The following is a 23410-nucleotide window of genomic DNA, read 5'->3' on the forward strand; positions in this document are numbered from 1 at the left end:
TTCCCTCAGCATTTCATTACCCCTTTGCTTTACTTTGAAGAGATTTGATTTCCTTGTTGCAACCTTTATGGCACCAGCATGCGCCTTTACGAACGAATCTGCTAACATGGCAAAAGAATCGATGGAATTTGGCGGTAGATTGTGATACCACATCATTGCGAGAGGGTCTCCCCAAACTTTTTCAATAATACGGATTTGATCTCATCGTCCTCCAAATCGTTACCCTTGATGGCACATGTGTAAGAGGTGACGTGTTCGTTAGTATCGGTCGTACCGTTATACTTGGGAATTTTGGGCATACGGAATTTTTTGGGGATTGGTTTTGGAGCCGCACTCGAGGGAAAAGGCTTTTGTATGAATTTTTTCGAATCCAACCATTTTTTCATTGGTGGAGCCCCCGGGATTTGATCGATCCTAGCATTGTTTGTTTCCACTCTCTTGTCGTTAGCTTCGACTCATTTTGTGAGTTCTTCGAGCAATTTAGTAATTTCGGGAGTGGTCCCCGATTCTTGCTCGTTTGATTTCACTATGGCGGGCTCCGTTCTGGGGGTGATTTCTCGAAGCGGATTGGGATCCGGCCTGCTTTGTATATGAGTTTGGCTCTACAACTGGGCTATCGCTACTTGTTGGGCTTGTAGCATCTCGAAGATCATACGTAAGCTGGCTCCGATTTCCCCCACGTTATGGGTGTCTCGAGCTACGGATCGAGTACCGCCCTGAATGCTTTTTTCCGGTTCGGAACACTGATTTGCCTCCATAGCTATTTGTGAATTGACATCCAACGGTACTTTGGCTCGAATTTCAGGTACTTCGATTTGATCCTCAGTGCCATCGTCAAGTGGCCTTCCGCCTCCGGGTGCCAAGTTGTTGGTTTCATCTTGAAGGCCGGCTTCGTGGTCGATAGGTAAAGCCATTGCTGATTTGAAGTTGTAAACTGGTATGTACTGCAGATATATATCAAACAATCACTATTATCCTTAGCCCCACGGTGGGCGCCAAACTGTTTATCCGAGAAATCAGATAACATTAAATTTGTGTATGGTTCTAAGGATACGTGATACCCTTTGATACGAATCGTATAGAGAGATAGAAATACGATTATTCTTGACTATGAGAATGAGAATAATGAACAGAAAGACTGAGTAAGATGAAGTAAAACAAGCACAAAGAGATATCTTTGTATATGAGAAAAGATCTTTTGTTACAATCTATTAAGTATGTCCATAGCTTACAAGGATCCCCCATTTATAATAGAGGGTCATTACTTTATTTATAACAAAAAATAATAAAATAAAGCATATAGTGGAGGACCCATGATGATTTATTTTTCCTCGATTTTCGCCAAGATTCTCTCTCTTGGTGCGGTTGTAACGGCTCTTGTCTGTGGGCTCGATACTGGCTCGAACTCGTTACCGGGTCGAGCCCTTCGATTTTGGCTTGAGCTCGACCTTCGGGGTGGGCGTGGCGCATTTCCGACCTCGAAGCAATGCCTTGCAGATCGATTTGGTCACGGGCTCGATAAGATTATCGAGCCGACTCCTCGAGCAGCCTTCGGACTCGAGGCTCGTTTGTACTGTCTTCGGAGCTCACTCCCAAAAATCCCACTCCGGTTTCTTGCCATTCGAACACGATCGAACGTAGGAAGGCCGAAATTTATTTCGACCGTATACAGACTTATTTAGACTATAAATTTAAAAAATCAAATTTATTTCTTTTTTTTAATTTGTACATGATCAAACGATGCCACATAAATTGAAATGAAGCGAGTATTACTTACTACTTATTAAAAGGTATAAATATGAATAAGCAATATTAACATGAAGGCGCTAAAAACAGAAAGGTCGATGAGATTAATCAAACAAGAAATAATACTAATGGCTACCAAGTGGTTTCTAGCTTCATCCGTAGGTGGATCTTTTGAAAATAAATTAAAGCTATCTAGATATAGTGATATACAACAGTCGAAAGCAAAAATTTACAGAACTTGTCTATATCTATCTATCTATATATTATTATAAAAGTACGAATATGAAACACTAATTGCTGAATGATTAAAATATACCTAAGATATTGACCGACTTTTATACCCTTAATTATTTATATTAATTTTTACAAGAAATCATAAGAAAAGGACATAACTAGAAATACTACGTGTTAAGACTAAGAGTTATAATAGAATAAGAATTTAACCGTGAAAGAAAGTAGAATTATAAACAAAATAAGAATTAATTTTGGAGCAGGTACCTACTCATCACGTAAGAAAAAGTGATGAGAATTAGCAATGTTTCTCATGTTTGTTTGGTTACATTCACTCCAAACAATATATGTCCAAGAAAGTCCAGGACTCTCCACCTTAATATAAGACCTGTATCATTTATCTTTTTCTAAAAAATCGGTGGCTTCCCAAACTCTCTCCAAATTCAATAAGAACAGACACGAGTATCAATTACCATACTTGTAAGCGTATATTCGAATGAACAGAGGCGTATCTAGGATTTTAACAGTATGAATGCACTATACTACCGTCTAGCTTGACTCCATCAAAATTTTGTTATGACAACAACTTATCGAACAAACCATGGTTAATACTATTATCACAAGAAAATATTATTCCGTTTACAATTGTTCTTAACAAATTTTATTCCTTAGAAATTATTAATAATAGGATCGTAAGTTGAAGAAAAATCACTTCACAAATCAAAGAAAAATATAAATGAGAGAAATGATAAAGAAATTAGTTAGAGGATAACTATTGTTCGTAAAAAAAATGAGATAGAAAGAGAGGTAAGGAGGAGATGTGAATTTTAATTTTTTAGGAATGTTAAAACTCAAGTATGAACCAAAAAAGAAAAAAAAAAGGGAGAAAAGAATAAACATAAAATAAAGAAAAGATAAAACAATAAGAGAAGAACAACAAAATGAAACCAAAAAAGAAAAGAAGGAAAAGGAAGACAAGAAACAGAAAAAGAAAAGACAAAAAGTATAAAGGAAAATAGGGGAGAGGGGATTCGAACCCCTAACCTGGACAATCAAAGGGGCACACAGCCACAAACGGACCAAAGTGGCATCTTGGGCATGGGTTCACCCGGATCTAATTACGTATAATATCAGAAAAATTATAATGCTATATGCAATTTAGGGAGGGGAGCATGGGTTCACGTGAACCCATACCTTTCATGTAAATCCGCCCATGCGAATGACCACATAAAATACCTTAAATATAGATTCTACATGAAGGATTCTTACTCCAACATTGTTAGAAATCAAGGGTTTATGCTGAAATTCCCGAGAAGTAAGCACAATTTCAACTTGGTTCATAAATACGCAAGACATCAACAAGCCAATTGATGGAATAAATTATAGTAAGTTGAAATAAGAACTTGAATTATGCTGGCATTCCAAACGAAAGACGAGAAGAGTAAGATCCTGCAGTTTGGACTTATTCTCTGCGGCGTTGTGGCTTTGAAATATTCATAAGGTTAGCTTAGTCATAGTTCACTTTTAATGAATAAATAATAAATAGACAAAGGAAATCTTTTGCTGAATGAGTCGATTGCATCGTCTTTGATACATATGAACTATAGCCACAAAATTAAACAATGATTTCACTCAAGTATGTGTCATACAATGTCATTCTTCTATTAGTATATCAGGGATCTATTAAAGTTCTTCTATTATACTTTAGTTTTAACATTTAACGAATGTATTAAATCATACTTGTGTTTTCCAACCGCATGTATTTATGTATAGACTATTACATTAGGTTTGCTAATAGCTTTTTGTCGTATAAATTTTTAGTATAAAAAGTTTTGCAAGAATAAAATTGAAAAATATTCTAGCGATAATATGTGTTTTTTAAATATTTATATGGTTAAGAATTTTTAATTTTTAGCTACAAAACTTTGTAAGTAATGTCATGGAAGGCAGAAATAACTAAATGACTTTTTATTCTCTGTTTTCTCTATTATTAATGTATCTTAAAGAAATTGACTTCCATATACTCAAATCATTAAATATTAGGTAATTACATAGCGTGACCATAAGTATTAAATATACATGAGCGGGATCTTGCATATGACACAAAATATTTCGTGCATCGCACGAGCATAGAAACTAGTTATTATAAAAGCATGAATACAATGTCGGTTTACAAAAATAACCTTATAATATTAAGCATAATAATTCATAATAAAATGACATAACCGAAATTCTAGATATTAGTTTTAGGGCATAATACTACACATTAGGAATCTTACATGATTATCTTTAGGAATCCTATTAGTATAATTACTTTCGGGCTGTCTAATTCATATAGAATTGAACAAGTAAATATCTTTAGTCATGTAATCCTATTACTTTTAGGATATACTTCTTAAAAATTCCTATTATTAATTTAATTTGAAAACGTATTATAAGGTCCTATTACTCATTTAATTTGAGAATGTATTATATTGTCCAAATCCATTTAGAAAAAGGAGAGCCTATTTATTATAAAAGTATAATTAAATACAATATTAATATACCAAAATAACCCTAAAATATTAAGCGAAAGAACTCATAGGAAAAGGACACAACTGTAAAAACCTATTTTTTGTACTATAATACCTTCTTTGCTAATTTTTAATATTTAAGATTTTAAATTTAATAAAATTTTGTCTATTAAATTCTTATTAAAAATATATAGGAAGGTTTAATAAAATCAATTTCATAAGAATCATCCGTATTGGAAATACATTACCACTCCATAATGTCCAATACCAAAAATAAAAAGTAATATTAAATGGATTGTATAAAGAGTAGAAATTGAGGGGAAAAAACCACGATAATATATTTTTGCATTATATTTAAACTATTTTTCTAGTCAAATAATAATTTTTTTATCAATTTTTCATATAATATTGAAAAATATCCAATTATTAAACAACAACTATAAAAATATTTAAGAATATAAATGTGTGGGAAAGAGAAAAAATGGTTGGTAAGAGTCAATACCACTAATGATTCTACAAACATAAAGATCTAAACGTGAAATGTCAAATCAATCTTTTACTCCATGAAAATAAAATTTATAGTGGATAAAATTATAGTTAAGATTAAATATTCAAAATAAGAGATGAACTAATATTAAGATCTGAATCAACATAGAATAAATTATTTTTTTTGTTAAAAACAAATAATTAAATCTTTTAATTAATTATTTATCAAGAGAATCCAATTCAATTATTTTTTAAATTCATCATATGAGTAAAATTCTTATTCAAGTTTAAAAAAATCTTAGTGAATAGATTCAATATTCAGTGTCTTCTTACTTCGTGTCGGAAATGAAGAAGATCATCCAATAAAAGATGATTTGGTTTTTCCTGAACACTTGGTTATCAATCCCAATGGTAATAGTAGTGCATTTAATAAGAGAAATATTTCTATCATTAGATTAAAACGCAATTTGTGCAAATCGCATGATAAAATTAAAAAGATATCGTAGCTAGCAGAAATGAATATGTTGATAAACTAAATAAAAGATTAATTGCAAAATTTTATAATAAAATAAAATATTTTTCAGTTTTTGACTCAGCAGAAAATGATACCAATAATTAATACCAAGAAGAATACTTAAATACTTTAATACCAAATGGCTTTCTACCATATATGTTTGTTGTCAAGTTTATTATTTCTTACATATGTTAGTGTCACCGTATATATAATAGACTAAGTTAAAATTGATCTTCCATTGTATATAGGTTAATTTTGAAAAGAAATTATGTTCGTCATGCTACTGAAAAACTTAGATACGCCGAATAACTTATGTAATAGCACACAAACGGTATATAAAAGTTTTGACAATAACGTCATACATGCAAAAATTATGATGCTGGTCAATGTGCTTCTAAGTATATTCTTATCCTTAAATTCTACTTTCGTCTTCCGAAACTAAGGAATATCCTTTTAAATTTGTGTGAAAATAATTTTTAGTATGTTTATGTTTTGCAAATATAACAAATAAAGTACAAGGACAAACATTCTAAATATTGGACTATATTTACCGCAATATATTTTCTTGCACGAACAACTGTATGTTGCACTTTCAAGAGGGATATCAAGATCGATAACAAGAGTTTTGGTTAAAGTGGAGCAACCAAAGCATTAGGAGAAAACATACACAAAAAAAATATTGTCCACAAAGAAGTGTTCGTTAAAATACCATCACATTAAATACTTTTAAACTATAATACATAATTATCTAACTAACATGACAAAATTGATCATTTGTGGAAGTTTTGACGATGTCCTATTATTTTAAATTCATGTATTATGCTAATGTAATAATATTTTTTGGCATTTAGATGATTGTTGTATTATTATACATAAAATTTCTCTCATTACTTAAATTTTATTATTCTTTCATATAAATAAATGTTTAAATCATCACGTGTCATTATTAACGTGCAAAGCATGTTCATAGATACTAGTACCGTAAAAGACCATAAAATGACTACCAAAGATAAGCAACTACTCCATAAGGTATTTTATTTTATTCTTTTCTTTGGAGAAAAAATCTAACATACTTCCATAGCTTAGAAAGCGGGTTAATTTCACTAAAGGTCATCCAACTTATCATTTATTTCATAAAAGTTACTTAACTGTTTTTCATCACTTAAAAGTCACTCAACTTTACCTTTGTAACTTAAAAATCATTCCAATTCAAAACCTACAAAATATCCAATAAAAATATGACATGACATTACATTTAATTAAAAAATCTAACAATAATGCCACACAAGCTTAAATAGATCATATCTAAGTTAGACTCATTTCTTCCTCAGTCCGATTTGACCTATAACCAAAATGGATTATTAATATTTGAACAATTAACTGGACTAGCACTTTGATTTTGTGGTTAATTTGTAGAAAAAGAAGTTAAGAAATTTAAGAAAAATTAGGTCTTTTGAATTTATCTTTAGGTTTTGGTTGTACATTTACAGTCAATGACACAAGACGTTGTCTCATTCTTTTGTCTAGATTATCGCTATAGGTTGTCTACGATTGCAGTGTGTATTGACAATTTCTACTATGTAATTTCATTGTGGGTTCTTCTTACTGAGCAATATTTTTGTCTGTTAGTATTGCTTAATAAGTAATATTTTGACTTTAATGGAATAGTAATTTGTGAAAATAGGTTCTTATTAGCTTGTTGTTCTTGACTGTTAGTGGTACATTTAATTGTTATGTGAGATTGATATGGTAGTATTTTAACTTCATGGAGAATTATAAAATGATATGAAGGATGTAAAAACTGGTTATGTGCTAGTTTTGTTCATATTTTTAATGAAATTATAGGTTGTGGTATTAAGGTTATTACGTAACAAATAAAATAAGATATTTTTAGCACAGAATAATTGTTCTCTTATTTTCCTTCTAATGATCAAAATATTAAAACCTATTTGGATTATGAGTCAAATCGAATTGTGGATGAAATGGGTCTAAATTGGGTATGGTCCATCTAAGCTTATGTAGTAATATAACTAGAATTTTTAATTAAATTTAATGTCATGTCATGTCATATTTTTATAGGATATTTTATAGGTTTTGAACTAGAATGACTTTTAAGTTACAAATATAAAATAGAGTACTTTTAAGTAATGAAAAATAGTTAAGTGATTTTTGTGAAACAAAATAAGTTGGATCATTGAAATTAACCCCTTAGAAAACATGATAAAGTAAACGACAAGACCAACTAGAAAAGTTCAAACGCAGAAAAGTTATTGGATACCACGTCAGTCCAAGGGATAAATTAGTCTTGTCTTATTGCCCAACAGTGAAAATGTACGGTCATAAGACAATAAAGTACAACAGTGTTAAAGCACAGACCGATTGAATTACCAAAAATTTCCTTTGGTTGGCAAGCTGGGAAGACAAGCGTCTCCTGCTTCTAGAGTAGAAAGAGAAAAGCATTTTGCGCAACACTGGACATCCATTCCCAATTATATACTATATATATGTTGTTTGTGCCCAATAAGGTGAAAAACATATCACTTGGTGGTGACCTTGTGCTTAGGTGAGTTAGAGAAGTTGGGATTCTGATGGACAAAATTACACTTGTTGCGGTACTTAGTGAGGATGGTATATTTTGTCTTCAATGTTATGGTTTGAAATTTATGCACAAAAATAAGTTGCCGTCCTAGTGGTGCTAAATTCTGGTATTAAATTTGAATGAAAAAATATAGTGTATTGCACATAACGTATTTGTTAGCTTTTTTAAGGGCTCAAAACCAATTTTCACTTATCCATTGCCTTCCCTAACCTATGCTTGGTGTAAATTCTTCTTTTTTCTCTATGATGATAGCGTCTGAACGAGCTCATGCACACCTTGACTATTAGCTGCGACCTGCTTGGTGTAGATTCTTAGCACCTGAAACACATGGAGGGACCTACTTGGTTCGACTTGTTTTTTACATTTTTTCTTCTGCGAATACTAGAACCTTCATACATAATCCTTAGGCATTTTGCATAGTTTTCTCCATGCAATCATATTCTCTTCAAAACTCTATTTTTTTCCCAGAATCCTTTCTATATTTAACTGAATTCCGACTCAGCTTCTACAAATACAAGTGGAAGAGAACTTGTGTTGTGCGGCACAGAAAAGGTAAATTTGTTCGGGGCACGTTTCAAATCTTAATTTGCTCAGTACTTTTGGCAAGATAAGAATCATGATGCTCTATTATTGCTCAGTACTTTTGGCAAGATGCGATTCATGACGCCCCATAATAGCAATTCAAGTAAACTTCATATTAATCAAAAAACTCATCTACTACATGGATCCAAGTCACTGATTGAAAGATTTACAACGTAACATTCCGCACAAAATATTTGTACAACAGAAAATGCTCTCTTTGTTACTGGACGAAAATTTTGGTGGATCTGATCAACATACTGCTTCAAGTTCCAGACAACAGTGTCAAAACAAGCAATGAACAGGAAGGACTAATCAATTCCCAATCCGGAGTAAGGCTCAAAGCCGCCCTGACAAGTATAGACAGACAGAAGAGTGGCAAGGTTAGCTAAGACACATACTGAACATTCTCCTCAAGGATTGCTATAGACACTATTACCATTAAATCATGAAACTGAATTACCTTCCTAGCTAATAGAAATATTTGATAGATGTTTAAACTGTATAACTTAAACAGGGAGGCCCCAAATCTAACTGGCGTTAGTATTCACATGTAAAATAAGTAGAATTGTACATGTAGTATAAAGCTTTAAACATTAAGGAGCTGATTAATATTAGTGTTATTTAAGTTTCCTCAGTCGTTAAACCACTGCCTAAATCTCGTAAATCTATGAAGTTCCTAAGTTATTTCCAGAAGCAATTATAAAATCACATAAGAATCATAAAAGAATGCAGCCTAAATCAAGGTGTTGCACGACTTATAGAACTTTAATAATGAAACAAAAAGGTGAGATTTTTTCTCCATGTCATTTGCAACAACAGCCAAGTGTATTCCCACAAATGGTGTCTGGGGAGGGTAGGATGTACGCAGCCTTACCCCTACCCTGGAAGGGCAGAGAGATTGTTTCCGATATACCTTCGGCTAAAGAAAAGATGGAAGAAGCACTGATAGCAATTAATAACAATACAAGATATTTAGAAAACTAAATCCAAGATAGCAAAAGAGAAGATGAAAGAAGTGCTGATAGCAAGTAATAACAGTACAAGATATGTAGTGATAGCAAACTAAGGAAGTACTGATGTCAAGTAATAACAGTACAAGATATGCGGTAATAGCAAACTAAGGATAAAAGGGATACCATACTGATACTAATACTATTGAACTAAGGAAGACAGGGAAACACTCGACTATCTACTAACCTTCTACCCTAATTCTCAACTTCCACACCCTCCTATCAAGGGTCATGTCCTCGGTTAGCTCAAGCTGCGCCATGTCCCGCCTGATCACCTCTCCCCAAGACTTCTTTGGCCTACCTCTACCCTTCCTCTTACCCCCAAGGCCAACCTCTCACACCTCCTGACTGGGGCATCTGTGCTTCTCCTTTTAACATGCCTGAACCATCTTAGCCTCGCCTCTCGCATCTTTTCCTCCACAGGGGGCACTCCCACCTTGTCCCAAATAACTCCATTCCTAATTCTATCTAACCTAGTATGCCCACACATCCATCTCCATGTCATTTAACAATGTCATGATAGCTTTGCTCTTCTTCTTAGTAAAAAAGAAAAAAGAATGAAACTTAGCTTGTTCTACCTTGTACTTTTTTAAACAAATCCGATGACATAACGCCATTATCCCGCAATTCAAAACAGGAAGGAAAAGGATAATTAATGGAACAGGATAGATGAGGGTTATAAAACCATTGTTTAACTAGTTCATCTTAAAAGAGAAGCTCAAACTTACTGCGCAGTCATCATGGACACGCCAAATCGTTTCGCCCAAGAGGTTTGCAACAGATAAGATGGTCAGCTGGGGAAAATAGTTTTGTTCTGCCACCGGAATGGTATTTGTGATGATTACCTCCTGAAACAGTCCACTCGACAACCTCTCTATCGCAGGAGGGCTGCAAAACATAAGATTAAGGTTCAGGGTTCAAATCCCAGCAAAGGCAACAAAAACAGTAGGTGTTTCTTCCCATTCGCCTAAGCCTTGGCGGACAGAATTACCAGGTACCTTAACTGGTGGGGCAGGTACCCGATGGAATAGTCAAGGGACGCGCACCACCATTATCAAAAAAGGTATCATGCAAAGTTCACTAGCAAGTTGGGAAGCCTAGAATCTCGATATCCAAAGTCTTATCTTGAAGGACACAATGCAAACAATGCTGTAGTGCCCTAGTGATTTAATTACAATAAAAGGATTGGGATGGGCAGTCTTTTTCCCCCTTCCCCCTTCCCCCTTCCCCCTTTATTTTTGTGCCAAAAGATTTCCATTAGCAAATTGATGCAGTTCTGAGAATAGACCGATAACTTATTTTATCGGGATCCATAGTGTACATGAGTTCATCACCACTTACTGAGAAACGGATGTATTAAGTAATTTCAGGCTAATACTGACGATATGGAAGGGAGTCTTTACAATAAAAGCAGCAAGCCCAAAATTGATGCAATGCTCCAGCTTTGGGTAAACCATAAGTACCTGAAAACTGCATGAGTGGTGCATGCATAAACTTCCCTGGCTCCTTCTTGATGTAAAAGGGCAGCTCCTTTTGCAATAGTACCTGAAAACAATTAAGCAGTGTCAACATCTAACTCTCTCTCTCTCTCTCTCTCTCTCTCTCTACATATATATATATATATATATATATATATATAGATTAACAAGGAATAATCAGTTTTGACCAATGATAAACTAACCAACTCACCAATCATGCTGAAAAAAGAAATGGACAGAAAAGAGAAAAAGGAACAGAACATGAGCATGAAATGTCTCCCAGTCCCCGGTCAAAACAATGCCTAAGCAATTAATAGCGAGTAGTAATACATACAATAACCAAAAAAACAATTATTTGTGTTATAGCACTTCACATAGAACAAAATGGGACGAAAATAATTTTGTAGTTTCTTGCTTTCATATTTGACCATTTAACTTGAAACAAAATTGAAAACCTCCGTAGTGTAGAAAAGGAGGTGCAGATTGCTTCTCTCACAAAACAAAAAAAATAAAAAAGAACTGCAGCAAATAAGACCACTAAGCGAAAACGAAAAGTAAGTGCTAACCAGCCGTATCAATCATGTCATCAACCATAACTGCCACTTTTCCCCTAACATCGCCAATCAAATTCATTACCTATGGGCAGAAAAGCAGCAAGTTAGTGCTCACCCAAAAAAAAAAACATAAACAGGTACATAGAGAGTTATGATATATGGAGGGGCTACACAAGTATTGATGATGTTATATGCAAGAGGATTCTTGTACTTGGTCTAATATGTTCAAAACATGTAAAGGTACGTTCACGGCAGTGATTTTGAGAGCGCGAAGCGCAAAAAAGCAATAGGGCCTTGCTTCGCTTAAAGTGTGAAGCGAAGCGCTCGCTTCGTTGAAGTGAAGTGGAATTTTAAAAGATCTTAAATGATCATTGCACAAATAAATAAAGTAACTAAATAAACAAGACCAAATTAGACCAAGGGAATTCTGTCTGCTATATTTAAAATTAATAAATAAGGGCTTCTGAATTCATCTCATCTTTTAAGAATTTTCATTTTTCTTTATTGGTTAATAACCTTATCATTAAATAAAATGCGCTTTATAGCAATATCACATAGTATACATTTCAACCTCGAATTTTCAATTATGAAAAAAAATTGAGTCCATTAGTTCATGAATCATGACAAAAAAAATATTTCTCGATATAGAAATCAAAACTGAATTATAGGAAAGAAAGAATAAAAAGGAAAAAGACATCCCCCTTTTTGCTTTTGCAATTAGATTCTTTTCTTTTTATTTCTATTTTCTTGAGAGTTGGGAGAGTGAGAAAGATACCAGTCATTCAATTTTAAAGCCTCAAAAAGATTTGGGAACTTTTGTTAAATGTTCAGGAAAACCCTGTTTAAGTGCCTCAGAGGTCGAATGAGGGGAACAAGGTACATCCAAAGAAGATTGAAGCAGTGCAGAGTTAGCCCAGACCATCGTCAGCTACTGAGATCAAGAGTTTTCTTAGTTTAGTAGGCTATTACCGTCGTTTCGTAAAGGGTTTCTCATCTATTGCTACACCTATGACCAGATGGACCTAGAAGGGCGCTCCGTTCAGATGGACCGAGGAGTGTGAGGAGAGCTTTCAAAAGCTCAAGACGGCTTTGACTGTAGCCCCAATATTGGTGTTGCCTAGCATTTGGGGTCTCACACTGTATACTGTGATACGTCACGTGTTAGCCTCGATGCGATGTTGATGCAAGACGATAGGTTGATTGCCTACGCGTCTAGACAACTGATGGTTCATGATAAGAATTATCATGTCCATGACCTGGAATTAGCAGCTATTGTTCATGCCTTGAAATTTGGAGGTTTTATTTGTACGGTGTCCCTTATGAGGTCTATATCGATCACCACAGTCTACAACATCTATTTAAACAGAAGGATTTTTACTTGTGGAAGCGGAGGTGGTTAGAGTTTCTTAAGGACTATGACATCACCATTCTATATTATTCCGGGAAGGTCAATATGGTGGCCGATGCCTTGAGTCAAAAATCGGAGAGCTTGGGTAGTTTAGCATATATACCGACAGCAGAGAGGCCGTTAACATTGGATGTTCAGGCCTTGGCCAACCATTTTTTAGATTTGATATTTCCGAGCCGAGTCAAGTTCTGGCTTGCATGATTTCTCGGTCTTCTCTGTATGATCCTATCAGAGAGTATTAGTTTGACGACCCCAATTTCCTTGTCCTCCAAGACACAATTCAACACGGCAATGCCAATGAGGTTACTATTATGTAAAGAGCTAATAATCATCCATAAGACAAGTCTCTCCTTTGGTCATATTTATTGGATGACGCCACTTAAATTGCTTTTATTAGAACGTAAAAGAGAAGAAGTCATTAATCAACTGATTGTTATATATAAACCAACGATTAGCAGAATAAATTGAAACTAATTTGGGCTTCTTTTTTATTATATAAACCGGAAAACAGGGAGTAAAAAAACAGTTGCAGCAATTAATCAATTGAAAGTTGAAACTGAGGGAAAAGAAGAACATGTCCAATTGAATTCTGTGGCAAAAGGAAAAGAAAGATTACCAAATAAAATTAATTAACAAAGTGAAAAAAAAAATCTGAAGAAGCAAGGAAACAAGAAGACGGAAAAAAAAATAAGCAGCAACAAGGCAGAGAAGAAGCAGCCAAACAGAGAGAAGAAGAAAAAAGAAGAAGCTGCAGCAACACAGAGAAGAAGCAAAAGAGAAGAAGAGAAGAAGAGAAGAAGAGAAGAAGAAGAAGAAGAAGGAGAAGGAGAAGAGAAGCAAAAGAAGACCTGGAACAAAGTCGATGAAGTAGAAGAGAACAAAGTCAGGAACCCTAAACGCAGAGAAGAAGCAGGGATGAAATTGCAGAGAACCATCCTTCCCTTTTTCTCCTAAATAAGTGGCCTTTTCTGAAAAACCTTAACAAACGATCACTTCCTTGCTTTCTCGCTTCTCGCCTCTTCAACTGAAGCGAGCTCTTCATTTAAGCTGTCTCGCCTCAGCTCTCGGAAGCTCAACAGAGGTCGCCTCGCCTCGCTTCAAGCGATGAAGAGAGCGCTTTTTATTAAGAAGTATAATGTTGAAGGAGGTGAGCTGACAAAATAGTAAAAGACATAGTAGGTGGCTTCTATGGTTGAACCATAGCCCAGGAACTCAATTCCAAAAAATTGGGAAGATGGAACCTTTAATGCTTGTAAAATGTAAAGAGGAGTCATGTAGTACAAGAAGTTGAAAAGTGATGCTTAAAAGTTCCAGAGCCAAAGCAGTCAGAGTTAGAGGAATCAACACTGAAATTTTTTTTTAAGGAAAGAAAATGAATCTTATTTCAACAGTATATAACCAATCATGCAATGAAGAGAATTCACAAAATTTATAGGTAAGCACATGCATGCCCACAAAAGTATCATCGTAAGCAGTACAAAGAAGTTAGCATATTGCCCAAATTACAAACAGATTTAGCATGTAGCCTGGCACTAGATTTTGAATTGCATGTAATAACAATTTCACTGTAAAGCTAATATACAATAGATGAAGAAATATAAAAAGTTTGTTCTTCACCAAAAAACTGTTTAAACCATCAAAATTAACTAACTCAAACCAACCCCACATGCTCCCTCCAGAAAAAAAAAAAAAAAGGATAAAAGAAGAGGACAAGAAGAAACCTCAAATAAAATACTAGCAACCAGAATACCTCAGCAACATTGTGCCCATGACGCCTTTTATCCACAATAGCTAGAGGTGCATCAGATAACTTTTTGGCAAAAGCTCTTGCCCTTGCAACCCCACCAACATCCGGAGATACCACAACTAGATCATCAGAGCAGATAGTCTTGCTGGCAAGGTAATCAAGTATGACAGGCTATACATGCAGACACAAAAGTAAGAAGGCAGATAAGCATATGAATGAATACAATTTTTCCAATTTCTAGCGGAGGGAAAGCCTTTCTCATTCTACAAAATCATGCCTAATACTGACGCTAAAGATGCTAAAGTTAATATTGTCGCTATTGACAAATTACCTGGCCATGTACATGATCCACTGGAATATCAAAGTAACCCATTGACTGGCCAGAATGAAGATCACAAGCAAGAACTCGATCTGCACCAGCTTCTGTAATCAGGTTTGCTACAAGTTTGGCAGCAATCGATTCACGACCTTGAGTCTGCAAAAGGATTGGGCATTTGAGTGAATTAGACTAGCACTAAGGTTTATCTCTGTTAATACTGACCACACCAAAACTCAAGTACCCCTCGCCCAATCAATCCAGAACAGGCAAATGTTTGTAAAAATGAGGACATGCATTTGACCCTTTTTTTTTATAAGTAATTAAAGATATTATAAATTTATGCACCAAGTCAGTGCATCAGGCATAATTATAGGTTGTGCAAACCCTCTGTTGTATCTAGCAATCCATCTACATCATGTTCAATTATCAGATTGCACCAAAAAGCTAACCAAAAAAACACATCTCTGTTTAAGGCTGTGAATGTTTCTCATTGTGCCTTCAAAAATTCTATTGTTTCTTTCAAGCCAGACAGTTCACCAAATGGCCTGAGGTATGGTATTCCAAGTTCTTAGAGATTTCTTACTAATCCCCTCTCTGCTCCAACCTTGCAAGAGCTCAACAATTGATTTCGGTATGGTCCAACCCATGCCCAGAATTACCAGAAACATATTCCACAGCTGCCTAGTGACCCTGCAATGCAAGAAGAGGTGGCCAACTTCTTCCGGATGCTCTTCAAACAATGGACATCTACTGCACAGTTGAAACCCCCTTTTTTGGAGGTTCGATTGTGTGAGACAAGCCTCCCGAGCAACAATCCAAGAGAAACAAGAATCCTTCAAAGGAGCCTTGCTTCTCCAAACCTTTTCCCAAGGCCATAATACCCCGTCGATGCTAGAATCCAACATGTGGTAACAACTTTTGCGTGAAAAGAGACCCTGCTGATGGCTTTTCCAACCTATGGAGTATGTTTCGTTGTGATCCAAGGTTATGTTGTTTAACCTCTGTAGCAAAATACAGTCTTTCCACTTGATTTCAAGGACATGCATTTGATTTCCAAAAGCTATTTCATCTTCACATACCAAATTCTTATTCATCTTCATCAAAAACAGAAATGGCTTCAAAGATGAAGCATTCATAATATATTCAATCTTTTCACGGTTACATAAAACTCATCGAACTTGAATCAACACTGTAGCTCAACTTATTAAGCCAGGGCCAAGTTGAGAAGAATATGCATTGCCTATTGACACACCCATCCGATCAAACATGTATTATGGTAGCCGTACCATCTTGGATTTAAACAACTAATTTTCAACATGGAAATAACAAGAATCTATGACATACTCGATCATTTATTTACCATTTAATAGGACAAGCAACATAGAATTACCTTACGATCAGCACGGGCATACCCAAAGTACGGAATCACTGCAGTAATATTTTTGGCTGAGGCTCTACGGCAAGCATCAATCATTATCAAGAGTTCCATCAGATTTTCATTAGCAGGAGGACACGTAGGTTGGACAAGATATACATCACAACCCCTAACACTCTCTTGTAACTGGACATAGATTTCGCCATCAGCAAAACGTTTTATCATTATCTTTCCAAGTTCCAAACCCATGTAGCAAGCAATTTCCTATGAAACAGGCAGCATATCCATCAGTAATGACACATCAAAAGAACACATAACGGTATTACCCAAAAACTATTAAACAACTTCTAATGGAATTAAAAGAACCGCATTGGTAGAGATGATGAAGCAAGCAAATTTTTATTTTTATTATTGTTACTTTGACGTGGTAAACTCAATCCCCTAAACCCCCTTACCCTTACCCTGGAGCCCAAGCTTGACCTTTTCCCACTGATATTACGTGATGCCTACGATGGAGGGTAGGTCAAACTATCAAAGAGAAGAACTAGCAAGCTTCTAGGTTGGCAAGCTTCTGAAGGAGTGCATATGACACTTAAGGCAAATCCCACATGGAATAGGAGATAAAAAACTTTATAAGGCATAGCACAAAGTTCACATGGTACGCACACTTTTGGACTCGATGATTGCGTAGCTCAAGTGACAAATCCGTGAGGTCTGTTGGGTCAAAATATGTGTCATGGGCTTGGGCTATGACACTAGAACCCCCAAACATATAATTGGATGTTAAAAAGTATTTACCACTACGCTATCCCTCAATTGTTGAATCGAACAAAATAAAATGTTGTAGTTTTTTAACACTACTCTTTCACTTATTTAACCAATGTAAAATACTGGAATATATTGTTTTTGCACTTCTTCTTTTTAACTTTCATAGAATCTTTAGAGCTTTGAAGAATGCCTTGGATGACTCTGTAGTCCCAATTTCAGTAACTCTAGAATGGAGATTAAGGTTGTGTATATTCAAATATTCCTTTAATCATCTTCATCTGATATCAGCTCATAAATGAAGTCTATAATGATTACCATGGAGAGCTAGAGAAGAAAAAGAATTGAGTCAAGTAACACCTAAAGTATCTTATACTCAAGTTGCAATTGAGCCTATAGCGCTTGTTCTTTTTTTTTATGAAATAAGTTGTATTTCATTAACAAGAAGCATCCAGGGGATGCATAGGTTACAAAAAGAAAGGAAATACCAACCCAATGACAAAAAAACTATTGTAAGACTAAGGCGCTGATAAATTCCAAATAAGAGTCAGGGTTATATACAGGTGTAAAATTAACCCAACTAAAAAGATTAACTAAACATTTGGCCTCGAGTGCATGGTTGGCAATTAAAATGCCATCAAAACATCTTTGATTCCTTTCTGTCCATATGCACCACAAAATACAAGCAGGAATCATAGACCATATCCTTTTGGTGGACTTCCCAACTCTCCAAGCATTCCAACTCAAGAACGCCTCCTTGACATTGCATGGCATAGTCCAGCGCAGTCCAAAAAGTGACAAAAACATGTTCCATATACTTGTTGCAACTGGGCAATGAAGAAACAGGTGATTAATTGTCTCTGGGTTGCAAAGGCACATGTAACATCTGTTAGGTAGTTGAAAATTTCTCCTGATGAGATTGTCCTGAGTTAAGCATGCTCCCTTTAAAGTGATCCAGCTGAAACATGTGACTTTTGGTGGTAATTTTGCTCTCCAGACAACCTTCCAAGGCCATTGATCAATTAAGTCTTTGTTGGAGCTTAACTGAAGATAACTTGCTTTCACTGAATAAGTGCCTTCCCCGCTATTGCCCCACTTGAGTTTGTCTCTGCTCTGGGTGTTGAATGAGCTGTTCTGAAGGCTTTCAAGAAGTGCAAATAGGTCTTCAATCTCCCAATCATTTAGGTCTCTTCTCTGGTTTAGTCTCCATGTGTTGTCCTCCCTGTTTTGAGCAATAATAGAATCCGGGTTGGTTGCAACTAGGAATAATCTTGGAAAGGCCTCCTTTAGAGTAGTGTGTCCCAGCCATCTGTCTTTCCAGAATTGAATGAGTGGCCCATTTCCCACCTGAAGAGATGTGTTGCAGGAGAAGTCATCCCATAGTCTCCTGATACCCTTCCATAACCCAGTGCCATAAGGTATTCTGACAGCATTGGTACACCAGTGACTATTAGCCCCATACTTTGCTTGAACTATCTCCTTCCAAAGGCCAGCATCTTCTTGGTTATACCTCCAGTGCCATTTCATTAACATGCTCTTGTTGTGAAGTGCTAGGTCTTTGACCCCAAGACCTCCAAGTGTTTTAGGAAGTGTGACTTTGGCCCATTTGACTAGGTGGAACTTGTGGCTGGAGCTATTACCTTCCCATAGGAAAGATCTCCTAATCTTGTCAAGTTGTTTCTGCACTTTGATTGGAATTGGAAAGAGGGACATGAAATAGGTAGGTATGCTATCCAAAACACTATTGATTAGTATTGCTATCCAAGACACTATTGCCACCGAGAGATAGGTATTGTTGCTGCCAAGAAGCCAATCTTTTCTCAAACTTTTCAACAACTGCATTCCATATTTCAGTTGATCTCTGACTGGCACCCAAAGGAAGACCAAGATAAGTGGTAGGGAAGGAACCAGTGTTGCAATACATAATATATGCCAACTCTTCCAACTCAGGAACCACATTAACAGGGTAAATAATGCTTTTAGACATGTTAATGTGGAGACCTGACATGGCTTCAAAAAGCATAAGATTGAGGTTAAGGAACTGAACTTGAGATTTATCTGCCCCACAAAAAATAAGAGTGTCATCTGCGAATAATAGGTGTGATACAGAAACTGTCAATCCTGAGTTGCTACCCATATCAAAACCTTGTAACCATTGCATCTGCTTGGCCTTTTCCATCATTCTACTAAGCCCCTCCATGGCTAGGATGAATAGAAAGGGAGATAGGGGGTTTCCTTGCCTGATCACTCTTTTAAGAGAGAAGAAGCCTATAGGGCTTCTGTTAACAAGCACAGAGTACTTCACTGTGGTGAAGCTATATCTGATCCATTTGATCCATTTCTCTCCAAATCCCATTTGCCTTAGGATTGAGATTAGATATTGCCAATTTAGTTTGTCAAATTCTCAATATCCAGCTTGAATAGAAGACCAGGTTCACCACTTTTGTCTCCAATCTAGCACTTCATTAGCAATGAGGCCCTAACCCATCGGTGATCTGATTTTGCCACTGTAGCTTTAGTTTCGGTAGCCGGAGACCACCAATCAAGAGTGAATCTTCGCCCATTCCAAAACCAATCACCAATTTTAACTCTTTCTGCTTCTTGTGTAGAAGGAAACCGGAAAAGAAAAAGGTTGGGCGAAAGTAGTGTGACTATCAACCCCGATGTCATCCTCCATCTCTTCAGGAACCAAGGTTGAATGATCTCTGCATTAGGGCTTGAGCAGAAGGGATCGTTAAAGAAGCCCACAAGGCAGCAGAAGAGGTATTTGTTGAGCTTCAAACTGGTTTCCTCTGACGAGACCTGAACTTGAGCCGCTACTTCTGGCCATTTTTGAATGTTCGCGACTTCAATGCAAGAGAAATCAGGAGTAGTGAATCTTTGGAGGTTTGGACTGGATGGCTTGCCCAAGAACCTAAGAATTTTGTCGGCGATTTCGCACCAGCCCGCGTTGTAATCAACCTCCGGGATTATAATTGCCGATTTTCTATTTCCAAGCCATTTTTCTATTCTGATGAAGCGCCCATGAATATTGTAGTTCTGGTAGACTCTATGCAAAAGATCTTGTTGCTTCCTCCCCCATCTTCCGTAAAGATCTCCTTGACCCCTTGATGCCTGCTTCAGGTTATGATAGACCCATCTCAAATTGCATTCATCGATTTTTAACTTGCTGGTGAAACGCCTATTGTGTTCAATAAAAAGAAACCACCTGCTTTGGCCCTCACTAATGTAAGTGATTTGAAAGGATTTGTCTTCAGAGGTGAAAAAGACCTTTTCTCCCATAATAAAATTGGCTAACACCGCTGAGAGGTCTTGCCGGTGAGAGTGACAGATCGGAGAGAGAGAGAGAGAGGGAAAGGTTAGGTGCACGTTTCCCAAGTCAGAGAGAAAAAGTAGAGAGAACATTTTTCTTTCTCTTCACTTGCCTACAGAGCTTGTTCTTTCAAACAAACCCTAAACTCAAATACTCTGTTTCTTTAGGCATTAATCATCTATTTTAGGCATTAATTGAAGTTTATTGCAATTACCAAGGAGAGCTAGACAGAATAAAGAATTGGAAGCTTAACTTTCAATTAACGCCTAAAATTTCTTATGCTCAAGTTGCAATTAAGTCTAGAGCTTTTTCTTTCAAGCAATCCCTAAATTCAAGTGTGTGTTTCCTTTACTTTAGCTGCAGCGCTATGCAGCCAACTCAGTCCCCTTTAATTATAACGCCAACATCTTATTATTTTTAGAATGAAGTAGAAGTAAAAATACCAACTAACTACATAGACAACAATTAATACCTGAGAAAGTGCAGGATTGGCAGTGCCGGAGAAAATGCGGAGTCTAGTATCAATCTGAGCATGTGGAACTGGAAATCTTCTTACTTGATTAGCGTTCCAAAGATTGTTAAATGAAGTGTCGCCATTAATCTGAAGAGGCATGTTTGATCTCCCATTCTCCTTGTTAAAACTTAATGGTTCTGCCACATTACATCTCTACAAAGCCACAACAACATTAAGATAACAGCACGTTTTCAGAGTCACAATCATAATTAATCTAGATATACTCCATTTGCAAGCAGAAGGAGAAGGGGAAGAGAAAATTGCTTACTACAATTGAGTCTCCGGCAGCATATCTACAAGGACTAGGTTTGCTGGTAGCTAAAAAGCTTCCAGGTAGAGCTAAAGATGCCATGTGGAGAAGAGAGAGGGATGGAGACCCCCTTGTTTTTGGTGTTAGGGTTTTGGAAAGAAAAAAATATACAGTATATATCTTCAAATTAACGCAGGATGCCTGAAATGACTTTTCCAAGAGTCGTGCCACACGTTGTAAAGTGCTTAGTGCTTGAATTTATTTAGAAACAAAAAGGGTCAAACGACACCAATCAGCAGTATACAAAATCAAATTGTATGCTGTAAGATTGCAATTAGATTATGTAATCGTTATTTGATTTTGTATGATCAATAACTAAATTGGCACTAATAGTACAATATGACTATATGTAAGTGCATAAACATAATATCAATCGCTATCTTAATTTTTTATCAGCGCTTATAAAGGAGCACCGAAAGCTGTCATGGAACGTGACATTAAGTATTAGCCGTTTTGAAAGATTAAAGGCATTAAGGGGTCGTTTAGGGTGTATAAGAATAATGCTTAATAAGGTGTATAAAAATAATATTTAATAAGGTGTATTGGTAATGCAAGTATTAGTAATACATGAGTTAGTAATGCAAACATTAGTTATGCAGTGGTTATTTCTTATCCATTGTTTGGTGTGGTGTATTAAAAATTAAAATCCATTACATAATTTTTAAGAAAATTGTTTGTTTACAAAAAATGTCCTCCATATTCTTTAGTTTTAAAGGACTTTAAGGATAATTTGGCCTTTAATCATGCTAATGCATGCATTAATAGCCTTGGTGTTGCTAATACCATGGTTTGCTATGCATTAGCTATACATAGGATAATACCAAATATGATGTATAACTAATGCATGTATTAGTTATACATAGGTTAAAAAAGTGTACCAAGCAAGGCTTTACTAATACACAAAGCTAATGCATGCATTATTTTATCTAATGTAAGGTCGTTTGGCAGCTGGTTAAGAGAAAAATTATCCATGTAATAGGGGCAACATAACTTATACAATGTTTGGTAGCCATTAGTTATTTTGTACTAAATTCAGCATAACTAATATCATGTTTGGTTGTCATTTTACAATTCTATATAAATAATACATGTATAAGTTATGAGTCAATCTGTGTATTATTTTATGCGGGGTAGAAGATGGAATAACTAATACATGTATTAGTAATATATGGATAAAATATTAAAATAATAAATTTACCCCTATCACTTTACACATAAAGGCTTCCTTCGATAGATTGATCTGTATCAAACCATTTGGAGAGCAAGCATGGAGACATTGATGCCTCACTGCTAGGCTCTTCCTCTTCTCAAAATATTAGAGACAAAATTAGTAAATAAGTATTTTACTTTAAAATTTATATAATGTATATGACTTTCTAATACAACAAACCAAATATTCAAAAAAATAATCTCAGCGTAACTAATGCATGTATAACTAATACATGCATAACTAATGCATGTATAACTAATACTTGCATAACTAAAACTTGTATAACTAATATCTGCATAACTCTAACCGGCCACCAAACGACCTCTAAAGGTTGGATTATGAATACATGAACAGGTGGTGAGAGTTAAAAATTCTAATGGATATTCACTTTTTTTTAATTCATAATTATCACGATCGAAATTAGAATCGCGACCGACATAATATAAGTTAACCCTTGTCAAGCGAATCACCAAAATATAATATCGTCAATACATATAGAATCATACAACACCCCAAAACTATATGTGGTACATGGAATATGTCTCTAGAAACTATACTATGTAAATACTATTAACAATACACTAAACTAGCACCCGAGAAACATATGTGAAGCTCTACAGAAACTATGACTCAACCATGCAGCCTAAAGTCATGAACTCTCTGCCTTTGTATATGCACTTGTATTTGAAAAATATATCAAGAGAGGAGTGAGATTTTACTTAGTTAGGCATTTAAC

The 23410-nt window shown here is 35.5% G+C and overlaps 1 protein-coding gene across 1 annotated transcript; it reads right to left on the minus strand.

Moving 5' to 3' along the window:
- Positions 1-8763: 8763 nt before the first annotated feature.
- LOC104112180 (ribose-phosphate pyrophosphokinase 1) lies at positions 8764-21630 on the minus strand. The gene is made up of 9 exons (XM_009622030.4): positions 21423-21630; positions 21113-21307; positions 16578-16826; positions 15200-15343; positions 14872-15039; positions 11726-11795; positions 11145-11226; positions 10410-10569; positions 8764-9018 (listed from the first exon to the last, which is right to left on the minus strand). Exons 1-9 carry the CDS (start codon positions 21504-21506, stop codon positions 8980-8982), a joined length of 1191 nt encoding a protein of 396 aa, XP_009620325.1. The 5' UTR covers positions 21507-21630; the 3' UTR covers positions 8764-8979.
- Between the last annotated feature and the right edge of the window lie 1780 nt (positions 21631-23410).

Source organism: Nicotiana tomentosiformis, chromosome 8 (assembly GCF_000390325.3).
Source record: "Nicotiana tomentosiformis chromosome 8, ASM39032v3, whole genome shotgun sequence".
NCBI classification, from domain to species: Eukaryota; Viridiplantae; Streptophyta; class Magnoliopsida; order Solanales; family Solanaceae; genus Nicotiana; species Nicotiana tomentosiformis.